At 36.0% G+C, this 16,538-nt stretch overlaps 1 protein-coding gene across 2 annotated transcripts in view; it reads left to right on the forward strand.

The window, feature by feature from the left end:
* The window catches only part of cstf3 (cleavage stimulation factor, 3' pre-RNA, subunit 3), a 17,807-nt gene extending 5,276 nt beyond the window's left edge, over window positions 1-12,531 (forward strand). The window contains exons 4-22 of one of the 2 annotated variants that reach the window (XM_016261893.1): window positions 2,304-2,336; window positions 3,133-3,230; window positions 4,000-4,066; window positions 4,150-4,184; window positions 4,276-4,402; window positions 4,550-4,627; window positions 4,815-4,977; window positions 5,413-5,522; window positions 5,664-5,780; window positions 6,823-6,897; window positions 7,116-7,259; window positions 7,986-8,088; window positions 8,511-8,580; window positions 9,387-9,582; window positions 9,670-9,820; window positions 11,005-11,099; window positions 11,230-11,290; window positions 12,151-12,396; window positions 12,444-12,531. In XM_016261893.1, the coding sequence (XP_016117379.1) occupies window positions 2,304-2,336; window positions 3,133-3,230; window positions 4,000-4,066; window positions 4,150-4,184; window positions 4,276-4,402; window positions 4,550-4,627; window positions 4,815-4,977; window positions 5,413-5,522; window positions 5,664-5,780; window positions 6,823-6,897; window positions 7,116-7,259; window positions 7,986-8,088; window positions 8,511-8,580; window positions 9,387-9,582; window positions 9,670-9,820; window positions 11,005-11,099; window positions 11,230-11,290; window positions 12,151-12,353 (1,926 nt within the window). In that variant the 3' untranslated portion in view covers window positions 12,354-12,396; window positions 12,444-12,531. Of the gene's footprint in view, window positions 1-2,303; window positions 2,337-3,132; window positions 3,231-3,999; window positions 4,067-4,149; window positions 4,185-4,275; window positions 4,403-4,549; window positions 4,628-4,814; window positions 4,978-5,412; window positions 5,523-5,663; window positions 5,781-6,822; window positions 6,898-7,115; window positions 7,260-7,985; window positions 8,089-8,510; window positions 8,581-9,386; window positions 9,583-9,669; window positions 9,821-11,004; window positions 11,100-11,229; window positions 11,291-12,150 lie in introns of both variants that reach the window. The other variant, XM_016261887.1, reaches the window with a different exon arrangement.
* The last annotated feature ends 4,007 nt before the right edge of the window (window positions 12,532-16,538 follow it).

Below are 16,538 nucleotides of genomic sequence, written 5' to 3' on the forward strand. Positions count from 1 at the left end.
AAAAAAAAAAATGTATGGCTCAACAGGATAGTTACACAATCCTACAGAGTTTCTGTACCTCTGAAACATTTAGTGAAATAATTAGAAGAAAATTGCCAATACATGGCATCTGCTCTGACTAAGGTCTATTACAACTAGATTCAGAGAGTCTTTGTATATCCACTTCACTCTTGCAAGTTCTCGCTAATCTGGTTTTATACTACCATACCACGGATACCACAGTTCTCCAAATGACTTCACTAAATGTTTAAAATCAGTTCTCATCATTTGTGCCAGTTATTTGAGTACTTGGGAGAATTTGCACACTTGACTGCGGCTTGTTTTTAGGAATGCATTTGCATGTATATTTGATCAGAATATTGAAACTTGCATAAGTTCATGACTTTGAGTTTTAGGCCGGTTACCAGAATCACTTGCCCTATCAGTTGGCTACTAAATCATGCATCCCATGATATGTTTATGCTTTGCAAATATAAACATCTGGATTTCTGTGATTTATTAAACATTTGTTGCAAATCATTATTTTAACTGGCTAAGAAATGAAGATTTTGTGGAGGAAATTGTCTGAATGACCAGCAAAAGACTTGGGAACATTTCTTGAAATAGACCGAAGATTAAAAATAACACGTTTTGCACTGTAAAGCATGTTTATGAATTCATAGCCATGCAAGCCCATTTCCGCACAGGATTAAACAATTTTGACTTTTATTTCACAATTCAGACTTTTTTTTCCTAGCAAGTCTGAGGAAAAGTCAGAATTGCAAGATATAAATTAATTATTGTGAGATCTAAACGGAGAATTCTGACTTTTTCCTCGACATTCTAAATTTACGTCTCGCAATTGTTTTTTTACTGCTACTAGAAAAATTGCAAAAATATAATTGCAACTTTTTACTTCACAATTCTTACAAGTTTTCTCGCAATTGTGAGTTTATGACTCTGTTGGCTCACTTGCAAGTTTATTTTTATTTCTGAGAAAAAAAGTCAAAAATTGCATGATGTTAGTTTATAACTCACAATCTTTTCTAAACTCTGAATCGTGAGGAAAAGGGTCTGGAATGTGAGTTCAGTTGCAGTTACCTTTTTTATTTTGTTATATCCCATCCCAACAGCTTCCTTTTAAAACTGTCATTGCACTGACATTATAGGCTAGTTGTGGCAGCTTTGAGTAAAATTAGAGTTTAATGAAAAATTACATATTTTTTCTGACACTCAAAAAGTTATTTATTATATTTATGTCATGCCAGCAGAGATAAATCCTTATTGTTGAGCCTTTAAGTTTTATGTGTATGACGTAGTGGCGAGAAATGATATGAGATTGTTTTCTTGGTGTGTTTTTTTTATTTTTTATTTTTACTGTATTGCAACGTTTTTGCTGTTTATTGTTGGCTCTTATTCAAAGCAAATTATTTATTTGAGGTTAAAATGTTACTACAAAAATGATTAAATGTTGATTTGTAACCTCTGTGGTGATTATGATTTTTTGGGGGGGCTTGGAGGATTTTGAATAAGAGAAATAAACTTGAGTAAACCTGTATTGTAAGTTATCGTCGTCATTTGAGCGTGATATTTCATATGACACATTCCCAACTCTATAGTACTTGTTTTTACTTCCTGAGCCAAAAACTATAGCTTTGTAAAAGCTTCAGATGCAGCTCATAGGTTCGATGCTTTGTCAGGACAATGCGCTCCAAAAATTTATATTTTTGTTAGTGCTGTCAAACGATTAATCGCGATTAATCGCATCCAAAATAAAAGTTTTGTTTACATAATATATGTGTGTGTACTGTGTATATTTATGTATATATAAATACAAACACATGCATGTATATATTTAAGAAAAATGTTATGTTTATATATTAAATATATTTATATATTATATAAAAATATAAGAATATAAATATATACATGCAAATATTTTCAAAATATATACTGTATGTGTGTGTATTTGTATATACATAATAAATATACACAGTACACACATATATTATGTAAACAAAAATTTTTTTTGGATGCGATTAATCGTTTGACAGCACTAATATTTTTACTAACACATAATGCACAACATTGGTTGCTTTGTGGCCTGTCTACACACATGAAATGAGCAATTCTTCAAACTCTAGCTCTAGTGAATCTTGTGACTGATATGATATGCAGCATCACATGCTTTTAATAAATGGAGTTAACGGACACAATATTATGCAGAGTTGTGTGAATGTCACATTGTGGAGGTTAAAGGGTTTGTGTGGAGCAAATCAGTCAGATCACTTTTTAATAATATTGGTTTTCAAATGTGTCCACAGATCAAGGCTAAAAACTATGACAAGGTTGAAAAGGTAAGCGTTTGTTATCGCATGGAAGCCACATGTCAAATTTATTGATCGTGTGATATTACTCTGATTGTTGTAACAGACAAATTCACAGGTGCGAGACCATAAAAGCTGAGCTTTATCTAGGTCACCACTTTAGGCCTTCAAAAGCTCAGGCAGAGTAAACATCAAGATGTTGTAATGAAGTAAAGTAACACCCTGCTTGACTAGAAATATCCTGTTTGCTCTTCTAAATCCAGCAATCAGACATTATAAAATGAGGAAAAGCAGATTACAGATTTGGTTCTTCGTTGGATATATTGTCTGTTTTGATCCCAGTTCAGTGAGCAATTCCCTGTTAATGCATTTTAGCAACAAAACATCAGTCATACTGGGTCAATTGTGAGTCGCATACCTCACATGACCCTTTTGTTTCTGAAAACTGTAACACGAAAGGACCACGGTGCTACTGTGGTTTTTAGGACGTGGTATTATTTGCATTACTTTAGATTACCATGCAAATGCCATGATATATGAAGGTTAATCATCCAGGGTTATATTCAAGTGCCATCTAATGATCGATGTAAGCAGCATAATTATAACTTCAGTATATTTTTACATAATTTTGGAGCCTAATCTAGAATTTGTTGACTCTGATATGTGTTTCTCTCTATCATGATTATGCAATCCTAAGTCTGTACGATGTTGCTATCACAGTAATATTTTGTTAAAGAATTGCTGTAATTAAAAGTGTGTGTGCATGATTACAGTATTACAGGCAGTACTGTAATTGTATGTGCTGTGTTTTGTGTCTCTTGCTCAGTTATTTCAGAGGTGCTTAATGAAGGTTCTGCACATTGACCTGTGGAAGTGTTACCTGTCATATGTACGGGAAACCAAAGGGAAACTGCCCAGCTATAAGTATGTGACACCGTTGCGTTTATATGGCTTTAAAGTAGTGATTATGTGACTTTATCTAGAGAAGAAGGTGATTGATAATACACTAATATACAGAGGGGTCAAAAAGCCCTGAGAACACAGTTCAATCTGGGATTCAAAATCTAGAAGGAAATTACTTTAATGCTTAAAAAAATAAAACGGGATGATGTAGAATGAATAGGATAAAAAAAAATCTGATTCTGTATTATAATTAGTTTGCTTATCAGATTTTTGACAATGACTATGCAAACTATCATTTCTGGTTTTCTAGTTTCCATGGAAACACAAGATGCTCTTTGAAACTTCCTCAAATGATGCTGGATAACATAAATATTAAGTTTTGTCATTAAAGTAAAAGAGGGACAATTATTAATAACCAAATTGATTCTCACTGTTATGCTGATAATATACACTAGGCAACATTTGAAGTGGATCCAAAGTTGTCCTAAAACCTAAAACCAAAATGCGTTCTTGTCTTATGACTACTTTGATTAACTTTTTTGATCCACTTTTGATCCAAGTTAGAAGAATGCAAGATAAAAGCATTTTTTTCTGGACCTGAATTTATAATTTTTTTTTTTTACAGATTTATGCCTACTTTTACTTTACAACCAATTTTAAAAACAGAAAGTTGCACATTATTGGTTGATGGTTTGGTCATTTTCTTGTGCATTGTTAGTTGTATGTTTTCTTGTTGCACACATACTTAAAAAGTGGCTTTAAATACTTAAAATGTGCTGTCCTTTGGCAGGGAAAAGATGGCACAGGCTTATGATTTTGCCTTGGATAAGATTGGGATGGAGATTATGTCCTATCAGGTGAGTGTTTTGACCGTTAGTTCTATCCTAACTTGTTCTATGGCTTTATGGACATTAAATCAAAACTCTTCTCCTTCTCTTAGATTTGGGTGGATTACATCAATTTCCTCAAAGGAGTGTAAGTACACCATTTATATTTTCAAAACTCATTTCACGGTCATTAAAGAAGTTGATGAGGCATTTGAAGGGCTCTCTGTATGCGCCTCTAGAGAGGCTGTGGGGTCATATGCTGAGAACCAGCGCATCACAGCCGTCAGACGAGTTTATCAGAGAGGCTGCGTCAACCCCATGATTAACATTGAGCAGCTCTGGAGGGACTACAGCAAATACGAAGAGGTGAGAATTAATGGATGTGTTATTCTGGTTCAGGACACTCAGCAAGAATTCAGGTTTGTTAGGAGCAAGTCATCTTCAGATTTCTATTGTTAATTTGCTTGTAATGTGCACATACTGTCCATAAATCGCTTTTGTTCCATTATAAAGGGCATAAACGTGCACTTGGCCAAAAAGATGATTGAAGACCGGAGCAGAGACTACATGAACGCCAGGAGAGTTGCCAAGGTGAGTTCTGCACGGGTGAAAGTGTATGATGGGATACAGCAATAAAGTATTTTTTAAATATGTGCAAAAAAGCACATACAAAAAAAAAAGTACTATTTTTTTTAAATCTCTCACAGTCGCATCTGCATCTCTTTCTTCTCGTCATGCTATTTCTCTATGCTGATGGTGTGATTGTAATCCCGTTCAGGAGTATGAGACGGTGATGAAGGGTTTGGACCGGAACGCCCCCTCAGTGCCGCCCCAGAACTCCCCACAGGAGGCCCAGCAGGTGGAGATGTGGAAGAAATACATCCAATGGGAGAAGAGCAACCCACTGCGTACCGAAGATCAGACCCTCATCACCAAGAGAGGTGACTTACAGGAAGATCCATAAACTATGAGCTGCAGGTTTTGACAATCGATCATCTGCTGTTTTAGTCCTGTGTAGAGCATCTCGTTCATTTTAGAGCAGCTTTACAGAAAATCATGATGTTAATGTTTATAATATCTTCATGCCGTATATTAGAATTTAACAGATTAGAGCTGGACGTTGATATAGTTTACATTTTGCAAATATGCATATGAGTTTAGCTATATATTGGCCTATGCAAGTGTAACATACTTATCTTTAAATACAGAGCTGTGCAATACTACAGTTTACATTTTGCAACAACATAAATGTACTGAAGTGCATTGCAAAATACAGTCTAAAATCTTCTCTGGGAGAGTTTAGTCTCTTTTAAAGTGGTGTTTGTCGTTAAATCAGGCCATTTTCTGTACCTAATTTTTTTATTTGTCACTTGCAGTGATGTTCGCCTATGAGCAGTGCCTTCTGGTGCTCGGCCATCACCCGGACGTCTGGTATGAAGCTGCCCAGTACCTGGAACAGTCCAGCAAACTGCTGGCAGAAAAAGGGGTTGGTTTGCAAATCATTTTATATAAACAACGTTTTGGTGGTGATGGACATTAAAAATGGTTACAAAATAGTTTCTCTTTGGTTGAATTTAGGTGTTGTGTTGCATGCTAATCTTATTGCACTCATGATCTCCTCATTCAGGACATGAACAATGCCAAGCTGTTCAGTGATGAGGCAGCTAACATCTACGAGCGTGCCATTGGAACTCTGCTCAAGAAGAACATGCTGCTGTATTTCTCTTTTGCAGATTATGAAGAGGTAAGAGGTCTCTGGATGACCTGAGCTGTTATTACCTATAAAAGGGCCTATTCTGCACATTTTAAGGTCTTTCGTGAAGTCCGCTTATGTTAGTCAAGGTCTCTTGCACCAAAAAGAGTCCGAATTTAGTTTTATCACAATTTTCCCCTTATTTTCTATTGTCTTACCTTTACAATTAAATAGGCTGTTTTGCTACTCTATCTTTAAGACTTCTAAATGTAAATGACCTCTTTTTTAAATTGCATTTGTAAGAATAGTTTATGCAAGATGGGCAAGTTTCTTTGTACTGATTATGTGGATGTTAATCTATGCTTGTGACCAGTGTTACTTCAGTATCGCTGAAATACAAATAGTTTTTAATTCATATTTGGAATTTTATATTTACGGTTTTAATTTTAAATTTTTAGTAATTTTATTGTATATTTATTTAATAAATGTATTTATTTGTTACCACCTACTTCTAGTACATCCCTGCATCTCACTCTATTCTATTCCTATTATATCACATATAGCACAACTGTACATACAATTTATTTTAATGAATTTTTTCTATTTATATTTACATATGTGTGTATTTGTATTCTCATCTTATTTTTATTGTCTCTGTGTTGTTGGCTCTGTGTACTGGAAGCTTGTGACACTAAAACAAATTCCTTGTATGCGCAAGCATACTTGGCAATAAAGCTCTTTCTGATTCTGACATTTTTATACGTTTAGTTTTATATATATATATATATATATATATATATGTGGTTTTTATTCATTTTACTCTTTTATTTATTTATTTATTTATTTTTGACTACTGACTGAAATAAAATATTTTTTAAGTATTTGAAATAACGAAATTTTTTTTGTGTAGTTTTATTTTTAGTTAACTATAATAACCCTGTTCTTTGTTTTTTCCCCCCGCTTAGCTTTTATTATTGGGGAGGGAGCTTAAACAGTTAATTAAACTCTATTTTATAAGAGCAAAAAAGTCCTGTCCCCTGCAATCTGTCAATTCGATCTTTGTCCATTTATATTTTTAACCTGTGTTTCGCAGAGTCGCATGAAGCATGAGAAAGTTCATAGTATATACAACCGCTTCCTGGCCATAGAAGATATTGACCCTACATTGGTGAGTTCAGCTCTCTTTGGAGACAAATGCCTGCAATGGACAAATAATAATAATAAAATTGCTGCTCTGGAGTAAAACCTGCTAGTGTGTCTGATTTCTGAGTGATTCAAGAAATTATTTTGAATCAGTAATCACAGTTGACCAGAAATATCTGGGAAATTCCTTGTTTTCACTGTGAATAAAGAGAGACTGACCTTTGATGCTCTTGAATTGTTCAGGTCTATATCCAGTACATGAAATTTGCCAGAAGAGCTGAAGGCATCAAGTCTGGCCGCACCATCTTTAAGAAGGCCAGAGAGGATCCTCGCACACGGCATCACGTGTATGTCACTGCTGCTCTTATGGAGTACTACTGCAGCAAGGTGACTTCATCACCACGTCTCTTATATTTACACTAGCATTCAAATATTTGAGTTTCAAATGTTTTAAAAACAGAAGTCTCTTATGCATTTAATTAAAAATATGTGAAATATTATTACAGTTTAACATAAATGTTTTTATTTGAATGTGTTTTCAAATGTAATTTATTCCTGTGATCAAAGCTGCATTTTCAGCATTGTGAAGGTCTCTGCACACTGAGTCTGAATTTTTCGTCTGAAATTTTCGCACGTTGAAAAATAAATACGACCTCACATTGTGTCAATCCCGTTTAATCACTATGTCTCCGAAACTTTTGTCGGTCATAAAATAAATTTGGACCAGGTTCGATTTTCTGAGTTTTCGCATCCGTAGCAAGCATTTTGATAGGAAAGAATGACGAATACGAAAAAAATTGAAAAACGCATACGAAAATTTCGGACACAGTGTGCAAGGACCTTTACTCCAGTCTTCACTGTCACATGATCCTTTAGAAATCATCGTCATATGCTGATTTGCTGCTCAAGAAATATTTCTGATTAACATCATGTTTTGCTGGTTGATATTTTTGTGGAAACCATGTTAAAAAAATGTCATAGTGTGACCTTCACAATTATTAAACAATTACTTTCCGCCCCTCACATATCTAAAGGACGTTTGATTCAGTTTATGCATTTGAAATAAATGTGTATCCAGACAGAGTATCTGAATGACTTTTCCTTTGCCAACAGGACAAATCTGTGGCCTTTAAGATATTTGAGCTTGGACTGAAAAAATACGGTGACATTCCTGAATACATTTTGGCCTACATTGATTACCTCTCTCACTTAAATGGTAAGAACACCATTCCCTCCATGCACACGTTTGGTGAATTCACAGTCTCCTGCTTCCAAACAATCAGTGACATTTATTACACCTGTACTGCCCTGTCACATTTCATCCAGCCTTTATCACATTGGGTGAAACGCTGGAGAAAAACAATTTCAGCCCAAGCTTTGAGAGATTGCGTATCATTGACATGCCCTCGAGATGGTTGTTTATTTACACACGCAGATGACGATATCTGACACAGGAGTGCTTATCAGACAAACAAACCGTCCGTCTCCTTTATAAAGCAGATAGCTAGGAGACGGTGTTTGCCATGCAGTAAACATCGCTCGTGTTTATCTTGTCGCTAGGCTATTACCAAAAAAGAAGAGAAGTAAACGTTTTCAAAAATGAATTATCGAGCTTGTTTGCCCTTCCCTCCATCACAGAGGACAACAACACTAGAGTCCTGTTTGAGAGAGTCCTGACGTCCGGCAGTCTTTCACCTGAGAAATCTGGGTTAGTGGGATTTTATTGATTATTTTTCGCAAATATACCATCTATTTGAATTTGCTCTTAAATATTGCTAACTATCTGCTAGGCTTTTGACGCTTTATAATTGCTCAAGTCTGAGTTATTTTTCAACCCTGGACTAGCACTCATTAACATTTAATGTTTCACTCAAGCTACGTTTCAATGCAACTAAATAATCTGTTAGTAAATGAATCGATGGCTCAGTCAGATTGAAAAGAGGTCGACAGCTCAATCCGAATGAAATTTCACTCGGATTGGAAGGAGTGGTATAAACCTGAAATAATCTGATTGATAGGAAAAAATGAAGCAAGGAAATGTTTCAATCTGACTTTTCTCAATTGGATTCAATAATACCTTGTGAATTTGCGATACCATGCCCAATGCTTTGATGCGTATGTTTACATACATTTTACAACTTACAAGATGTGCAAACAAATACAGTTGTGCTCGTAAGTTTACATACCCCTTGCAGAATGTGCAGGATGTTAACAAAGTATATACAACATTTATCAAATATTGCTTTGGCCTTTTAATGTTTAATCTAAACCTTCTAACTTGATCTTCCAGGCCACATCTCAACATCCAATCAACAACCGATGTGTAGAACCAATCCCTGCCCTACAATTTAATTTTTTTTATTTTTCAATAATTTGTTACACTTAGATGTACGCCACAATATAGAAGAAAACATCTCTCACTAATTCCACTTCGTTGCGACTTTAACCCAGGGTTAAATGTAATGTGAAAAGGATAATATTCCTGATGTTAACGTGTGATTTTTGGTGTAACAGGGAAATCTGGGCGCGCTTCTTGGCCTTTGAAAGCAACATTGGAGACTTGGCCAGTATCCTGAAGGTGGAGCGAAGGCGTTTCATGGCCTTTAAAGACGAGTATGAAGGAAAGGAGACGGCTCTGCTGGTGGACAGATACAAGTTCATGGATTTGTATCCCTGCTCCCCCAGCGAGCTCAAAGCCCTCGGCTACAAGGTACGACAGGAAATGGAGTCATTCACAATCAATCTGCACGTTTTAAGTACAACAATCCTCTCATCATCTGAACATGTTGATTGGCAGGACGTGTCTCGTGCCAAATACGCATCAATGATGCCAGAGGCGGTGGTCACTCCTTCTACCCCTGCGCTGAAAGACGAGGCTGACCGCAAACCCGAGTATCCCAAACCTGACACCAGCCAGATGATCCCTTTCCAGCCACGTCATCTGGCGCGTGAGTATCAGCACCTCGCATACATTTAACATTCAACTCCGAGATGCCTAGTTTGAGGATCCCTGGTCTAGATCATATGTGACCCTGGACCACAAAACCAGTCATAAGGGTCAATTTCAAAATGCACCTGAAAGCTGAATAAATAAGCTTTCTGTTGATGTGTGGTTTGTTAGGATAGGACAATATTTGGCCAAGAAACAACTATTTGAAAATCTGGAATCTGAATCTTTAAAGTTGTCCAAATGAAGTTCTTAGCGATGCATATTATTAATCAAAAATTTGATTTTGATGTATTTGCGGTAGGAAATGTACAAAATATCTTCATGGAACATGATCTTTACTTAATATCCTAATGATTTTTGGCATAAAAGAAAAATGGATAATTTTGACCCATACAATGTTTTTTTGGCTATTGCTACAAATATACCCCAGCGACTTAAGACTGCTTTTGTGCTCCAGGGTCACATATGGAAGCTTGATTCTGCCTGTTTCTTGCTATTCTGCCTCTCAGAATTTTGACTTTTTGATTCTTGTTTACTGAAAGTTTGCATTCACAGTTCTCACATTTATCTTGGAATTCTGAGTTTACAGCCCACAATTCTGACTTTTTTGCAATCGCAAGTTTTCAGATTTTTTTTTTAAATTCTAATTTGATTTCTTAAAATTATGAGTTTATCTCTCACAATTTTGACTTTCTTAGAATTCTAAGTTTACATCCCACGTTTCAGATTTTTTTTCTGAGACTTTTGACTTTTTTCCCCCTTTGGAATTCCAAGTACAGTATACATTCACAATTCTGACTTTTTTTTTCTTAGAATTTTGAGTTTACATCCCACAATTCTGACTTTTTTTTCTTAGAATTTAGTTTACATCCCACAATTCTGACACCTTTTTTCTTAGAATTTTGAGTTTACATCTTAGAATTGTTTTTTGTTTGTTTGTTTCTGCCACAATAATTTTTTTAAAGGTAATTGCAACTGTTTATCTCAAAGTTGGGCCTTTTCTTCTCAGATTTGTGATTTTATGTATCTCAATTCTGAGTTTATATCTCAATTCATAATAAGTCACAATTGTGAGAGAAAAAGTTTGCGAAATACATGTCAATAGATCATTTCCAGTTGTGCAGTTCTTACTTTGAGGTGATTTTGTGCATTGCTAAGTTTGGTGACGTGTCCTCCTGACAGCTCCCGGCCTGCATCCTGTTCCTGGAGGAGTGTTTCCTGTCCCTACAACTGCTGTCATCCTCATGAAGCTGCTGCCTCCTCCCAGCTGTTTTACAGTCAGTTCAACACCTCTTCTTCTTTTAAATGCTTCAGACTAAACTGTAGCATGTCAGATAAAATATCCTCAAGATATTTAAACATAAGCTTCAAGACAGTGTGATCATGTTTGTGTGTGTGTGTTTTTAGGGTCCCTTTGTGCAGGTTGATGAGCTGATAGAGTCTCTCAGGAGATGTGTATTACCAGAGAGTAAGTATCACAGAATATCATCATATGATCTCCCATATCTCACTCTCATGGTTTCATTCGTTCTAATTCATTCTCATTTCAGTAATACAGGGACATCTGCTGTACTAAACAGCAGTACAATAAATATAACTACGAGTTATAAATGATTAAAATTATATACTTATTATTAAAAGTGTGGGGTCAGTAAGATTTGTTGTTGTTGTTGAAAGAAATGAATATTTGTATCCAGCAGTGATGCATTAAATTGATGAAGCAGCACAACTGTTTTCTACTTTAATAATGAATGTTTTTTGAGCAGCAAATCCTATTAGAATGATTTCTGAAGGATCATGTGACACTAAAGTCTGGAGTAATGATGCTTTGCATCACAGGAATAAATTGCATATTAAAATATATGAGAATAGAAAATAGTTATTTTAAATTGTAATAACTGTTTTTACTGCATTTTTGATCAAATAAATGCAGCCTTGATGAGCAGAAAGCTTTTTGAAAACATTGAAAAATCTTACCAATAAAATATTTTGAACGGTGGTAATATAATATACTAAAAATAAATTTTGGAATTATAGTAATGAGAATAGAAAGTGGCTTAATTAACAACAAATAAAGGTAATATAATGTGGTTCTTATTACTTTTGATAGATTCTCATTATTAGTAAAAATTGTTAAAGCTATTATTATTTAAAAAGAAAATGTAATTAAAATCAGAATAATTACACATTTCACTCTTTAATAAAAATTTTCGGCATTGAAGTAACAAAAAGTAAGGGTGATTAATGTTTTAGAGATAAATGTGATCCGTTCTTTCAAGGTTAGGGTTAGGGTGATCTATAAAGCTTGCGCTCTCGTTCTCTCTCTAGCGGTAGATGCTGCTGTAGAGTTGATCACTGGGAAGCAGTTCGAGATGAGCAGCGAAGGAAACGGGCCTGTGGAAAACCACGCTGTGACAAACAAGTCCTTGAAAAGGCCTAATGCTGATTCAGACGAGGAGGAAGACAAAGGATCGATCGCACCTCCCATCCACGACATCTATCGAGCGCGGCAGCAGAAGAGGATCCGATGAGCCGACCGAAACACACACACACACCTGAACAACACAGAGACAATTAAACCCGCATCCAGCCCACTGACTCCAGCTTCCACCCTGGTTTACTGTGAAGCCTGCACTCCCACAGCGATCACAAACCATCGCTCATCTCCATTTGATTCAGTGCTTTCAAAGTTTCTTTTTAACAGTTTTATTTTTTAAAACTGGGTGGTTTATACTGTAAAAAGTTTTTATTCTTGTTTGCCTCATAGTTCTGAACTTGCCATGTGTAGTTGCTGGTGATGGAAGAGTTGAATTCATTTTGTAGTGAACTGAGGATCACACACAACTTGCTTCCAATAAAGCAAAATGATAAAAGTGCTTGTGTCGTGTGTGTTACTTCACTGTCTGGCAGTACCAGATAAATCTGATCTCTGAAACGAATGTCAGAGCATTTGTGCTCACCACTAGGATGCACTATAGTGCAGTCAGTGGATATCTTTATACTACAGTAAGTGCACCAGAGCAGTGGGTTTCAAACTTGTTCCTGGGGACCCACAGCTCTGCACATTTGGCATGTCTACCTAATTTACACACCTGATTCAGATCATCAGCACATTAGGAAAGAGCTCCATGAACTCGAATGAGTGTGTCAGATAAGGGAGACATGCAAAATGTGTAGAGCAGTGGGTCTCGAGGAACAGGATTGAAAACCACTGCACCAGAGCACATCAGTTTGAGGACAATTGTAAGGACCTCCACGTGATTTTCACACAAATATCTCCAGGTCATATTTTACCTCAAAATCAGAAAAAACATTTAGCATAAACTGAATGCAAGCTGTTTTAGCACAATTACATTTGTTGCATTTCATATACAATATATATATATATATATATATATATATATATATATATATATTTTTTTTTTCTTTCAGAACAAACATCAATGAAGCATCCTTCCCTCCTCAAATTCTCTATTAATTTTTTACTGTAAATGTGCTGTAAATGTTTAATTGTTGTGGAACAAAGTGTCATAATTCACAATAATAATAATTATTGCTTATGACAGAACAGCTAATCACGATGATCTTGTCTTCGGAAAAGATTATTTTATTCGCTTGCGTCAGAAACAGCGAATCTCTTAAAAAACTGGCTGTTGTTTTCACTTCATTGCGTTGTTATAATATGTTAAAGGGGTCATATGATGCGATTTCAATTGTTCCTTTCTCTTTGGAGTGTTACAAGCTCTTGGTGCATAAAGAAGATCTGTAAAGTTGCAAAGACTAAAGTCTCAAATCCAAAGAGTTATTCTTTATAAAAGTTAAGAGTCAGCCACACCTACCTAAAACGGCTCGTTCTAACACGCCCCCACATGTCTACCTCACTATGTGGGAAGCTTTGCATAACGCCACCCAAATGTTCACGCAAAGAAAGAAGGCGTAACTTGTATTCTCGCTGTAGTATTGTTGTTTCCACCGCCATGTCGTAAAGAGTTTTTGAATCATCGCTCCAGCCGGACAGGGCATCATCACAGTATGGTGAGGGGCGTAACATTTCCGTCTCACACTTGAGGTATTCGGCCAATCACAACGCATTGGATAGCTGGCCAATCACAGCACACCTCGCTTTTCAGACCGATGAGCTTTGTAAAAAATTGACATGTTTCAGAAAGGCGGGGCATAGAGGAGAAACAATAATGTGCAGTATGTGGAAAATAATGTGTTTTTTGAACCTTAAACCGCATAAACACATTTCATTACACCAAATACTGTTCTTTTTTAGCAGCATCATATGACCCCTTTAAAGTTGTACCCGCCAACTGGCGACTGACACTGTTACATGGACTCGCCAACTCTGATTTTTACTTGCATTTGGTGCTTGGCGAGTGTTAATTCATATATATATATACTGTATATACAACGGGTAAAATAAGTATTGAACACGTCACCATTTTTCTCAGTAAATATATTTTTAAAGGTGCTGTTCACATGACATTTTCACCAGATGTCGGTAACAACCCAAGTAATCCATACATACAAAGAAAACAAAACAAATAAGTTCAGAAATTAAGTTCTGTGTAATAAAGTGGCATGACAGGGGAAAAGTATTGAACACGCTTACTGAAATGTATTTATTACTTTGTAAAAAAGCCTTTGTTGGTAATGACAGCTTGAAGACGCCTCCTGTATGGAGAAACTAGTGGCATGCATTGCTCAGGTGTGATTTTGGCCCATTCTTCAGTCTTCATTCTTCTGGGCCTCTTCTATGAACTCTGATCTTTAGTTCTTTCCATAGATTTTCTATTGGATTCAAGTCAGGTGATTGGCTGGGCCATTCTAGCAGCTTTATTTTCTTTTTCTGAAACCAATTGAGAGTTTCCTTGGCTGTGTGTTTGGGATCATTGTCTCGCTGAAATGTCCACCCTTGTTTCATCTTCATCATCCTGGTAGATGGCAGCAGGTTTTTATCAAGAATGTCTCGGTACATTTTTCCATTCATCCTTCTTTCAATTATATGAATTTTGCCAGTGCCACACCATGATGTTTTTGGGGTGATGTGCAGTGCCATTTGACCTCCAAACATGGTGTGTATTATGGCATCCAAAGAGTTAAATTTGGGTCTCATTGGACCAGACTATATTCTCAGTATTCCACAGGCTTGTCTAAATGTGGTGCAGCAAACTTTAAACGAGCTTCAACATGCTTTTTCTTCAGCAATGGAGTATTGCATGGTGAGCGTGCATACAGGCCACAGCGTGCATTGCTTGTACCTACTAATTCCAGGTCTTTCTGAAGATCTCCACAAGTGATCCTTGGCTCTTGGACAACTCTTCTGATAATTATTTTCACTCCTCTGTCAGAAATCTTGCGAGGAGCACCTGGTCATGGCCGGTTTATGGTGAAATTATGTTCTTTCCACTTCCGGATTATGGCCCAAACAGTGCTCACTTGGAACATTCAGAAGTTTAGAAATCCTTCTGTAACCAATGCCATCAGTATGTTTTGCAACAATAAGGTTGCAAAGGTCTTCGGCAAGCTCTTTGCTTTTACCCATCATGAGGTGTTTCTTGTGTGACACGTTGGTAATGAGACACCTTTTTATAGGCCATCAGTTGGGACTAAACCAGCTAATATTAATTTCCACTGACTAGGGGCAGGATTGCTTTCTAATTACTGATAGATTTCTGCTGGTGTCTTGACTTTCCATGCATTTTTGCACCTCCCTTTCTTCATGTGTTCAGCACTTTTTTCCTGTGCCATTCCACTTTATTACACAGAACTTCATTGCTGAACTTATTTGTTTTGTTTTCTTTGTATGTATGGATTACTTGGGTTGTTACCGACATCAATGTCATGTCAACAGCACCTTTAGAAATATATTTACTGAGAAAAATAGTGACGTGTTCAGTACTTATTTTACCCACTGTATACACACACACACACACACACACACATACATATATAGTAATGGCTTTAAAATAGGCTGTTTTTTAATTTCAGTGTTATTTCAGTATATTTGAGTTATAGTTTTCATCAATATTTTAAATGTTCTTTATATATATTCTATCTATCTTCATTTTAATTTTTGTAACATTTTTGTCAAATTCTGTCATTTTTATTAGGGAATTTGTTAGATGTCTATTTTTTTATCAATTTGTATTTCATTTTTTGTTTATTTTAGTGCATCAAGTAATGGAATGAAAGTTGAAAAACACAGACACACACACACATACAGTGGGTACGGAAAGTATTCAGACCCCTTTAAATTTTTCACTCTTTGTTATATTGCAGCCATTTGCTAAAATCATTTAAGTAATTTTTTTCCCTCATTAATGTACACACAGCACCCCATATTGACAGAAAAACACAGAATTGTTGACATTTTTGCAGATTTATTAAAAAAGAAAAACTGAAATATCACATGGTCCTAAGTATTCAGACCCTTTGCTGTGACACTCATATATTTAACTCAGGTGCTGTCCATTTCTTCTGATCATCCTTGAGATGGTTCTACACCTTCATTTGAGTCCAGCTGTGTTTGATTATACTGATTGGACTTGATTAGGAAAGCCACACACCTGTCTATATAAGACCTTACAGCTCACAGTGCATGTCAGAGCAAATGAGAATCATGAGGTCAAAGGAACTGCCTGAAGAGCTCAGAGACAGAATTGTGGCAAGGCACAGATCTGGCCAAGGCTACAAAAAAAATTCTGCTG

The sequence above is a fragment of the Sinocyclocheilus grahami genome, unplaced genomic scaffold (genome assembly GCF_001515645.1).
Source record: "Sinocyclocheilus grahami isolate Dianchi unplaced genomic scaffold, SAMN03320097.WGS_v1.1 scaffold31.1, whole genome shotgun sequence".
NCBI lineage: Eukaryota > Metazoa > Chordata > Actinopteri > Cypriniformes > Cyprinidae > Sinocyclocheilus > Sinocyclocheilus grahami.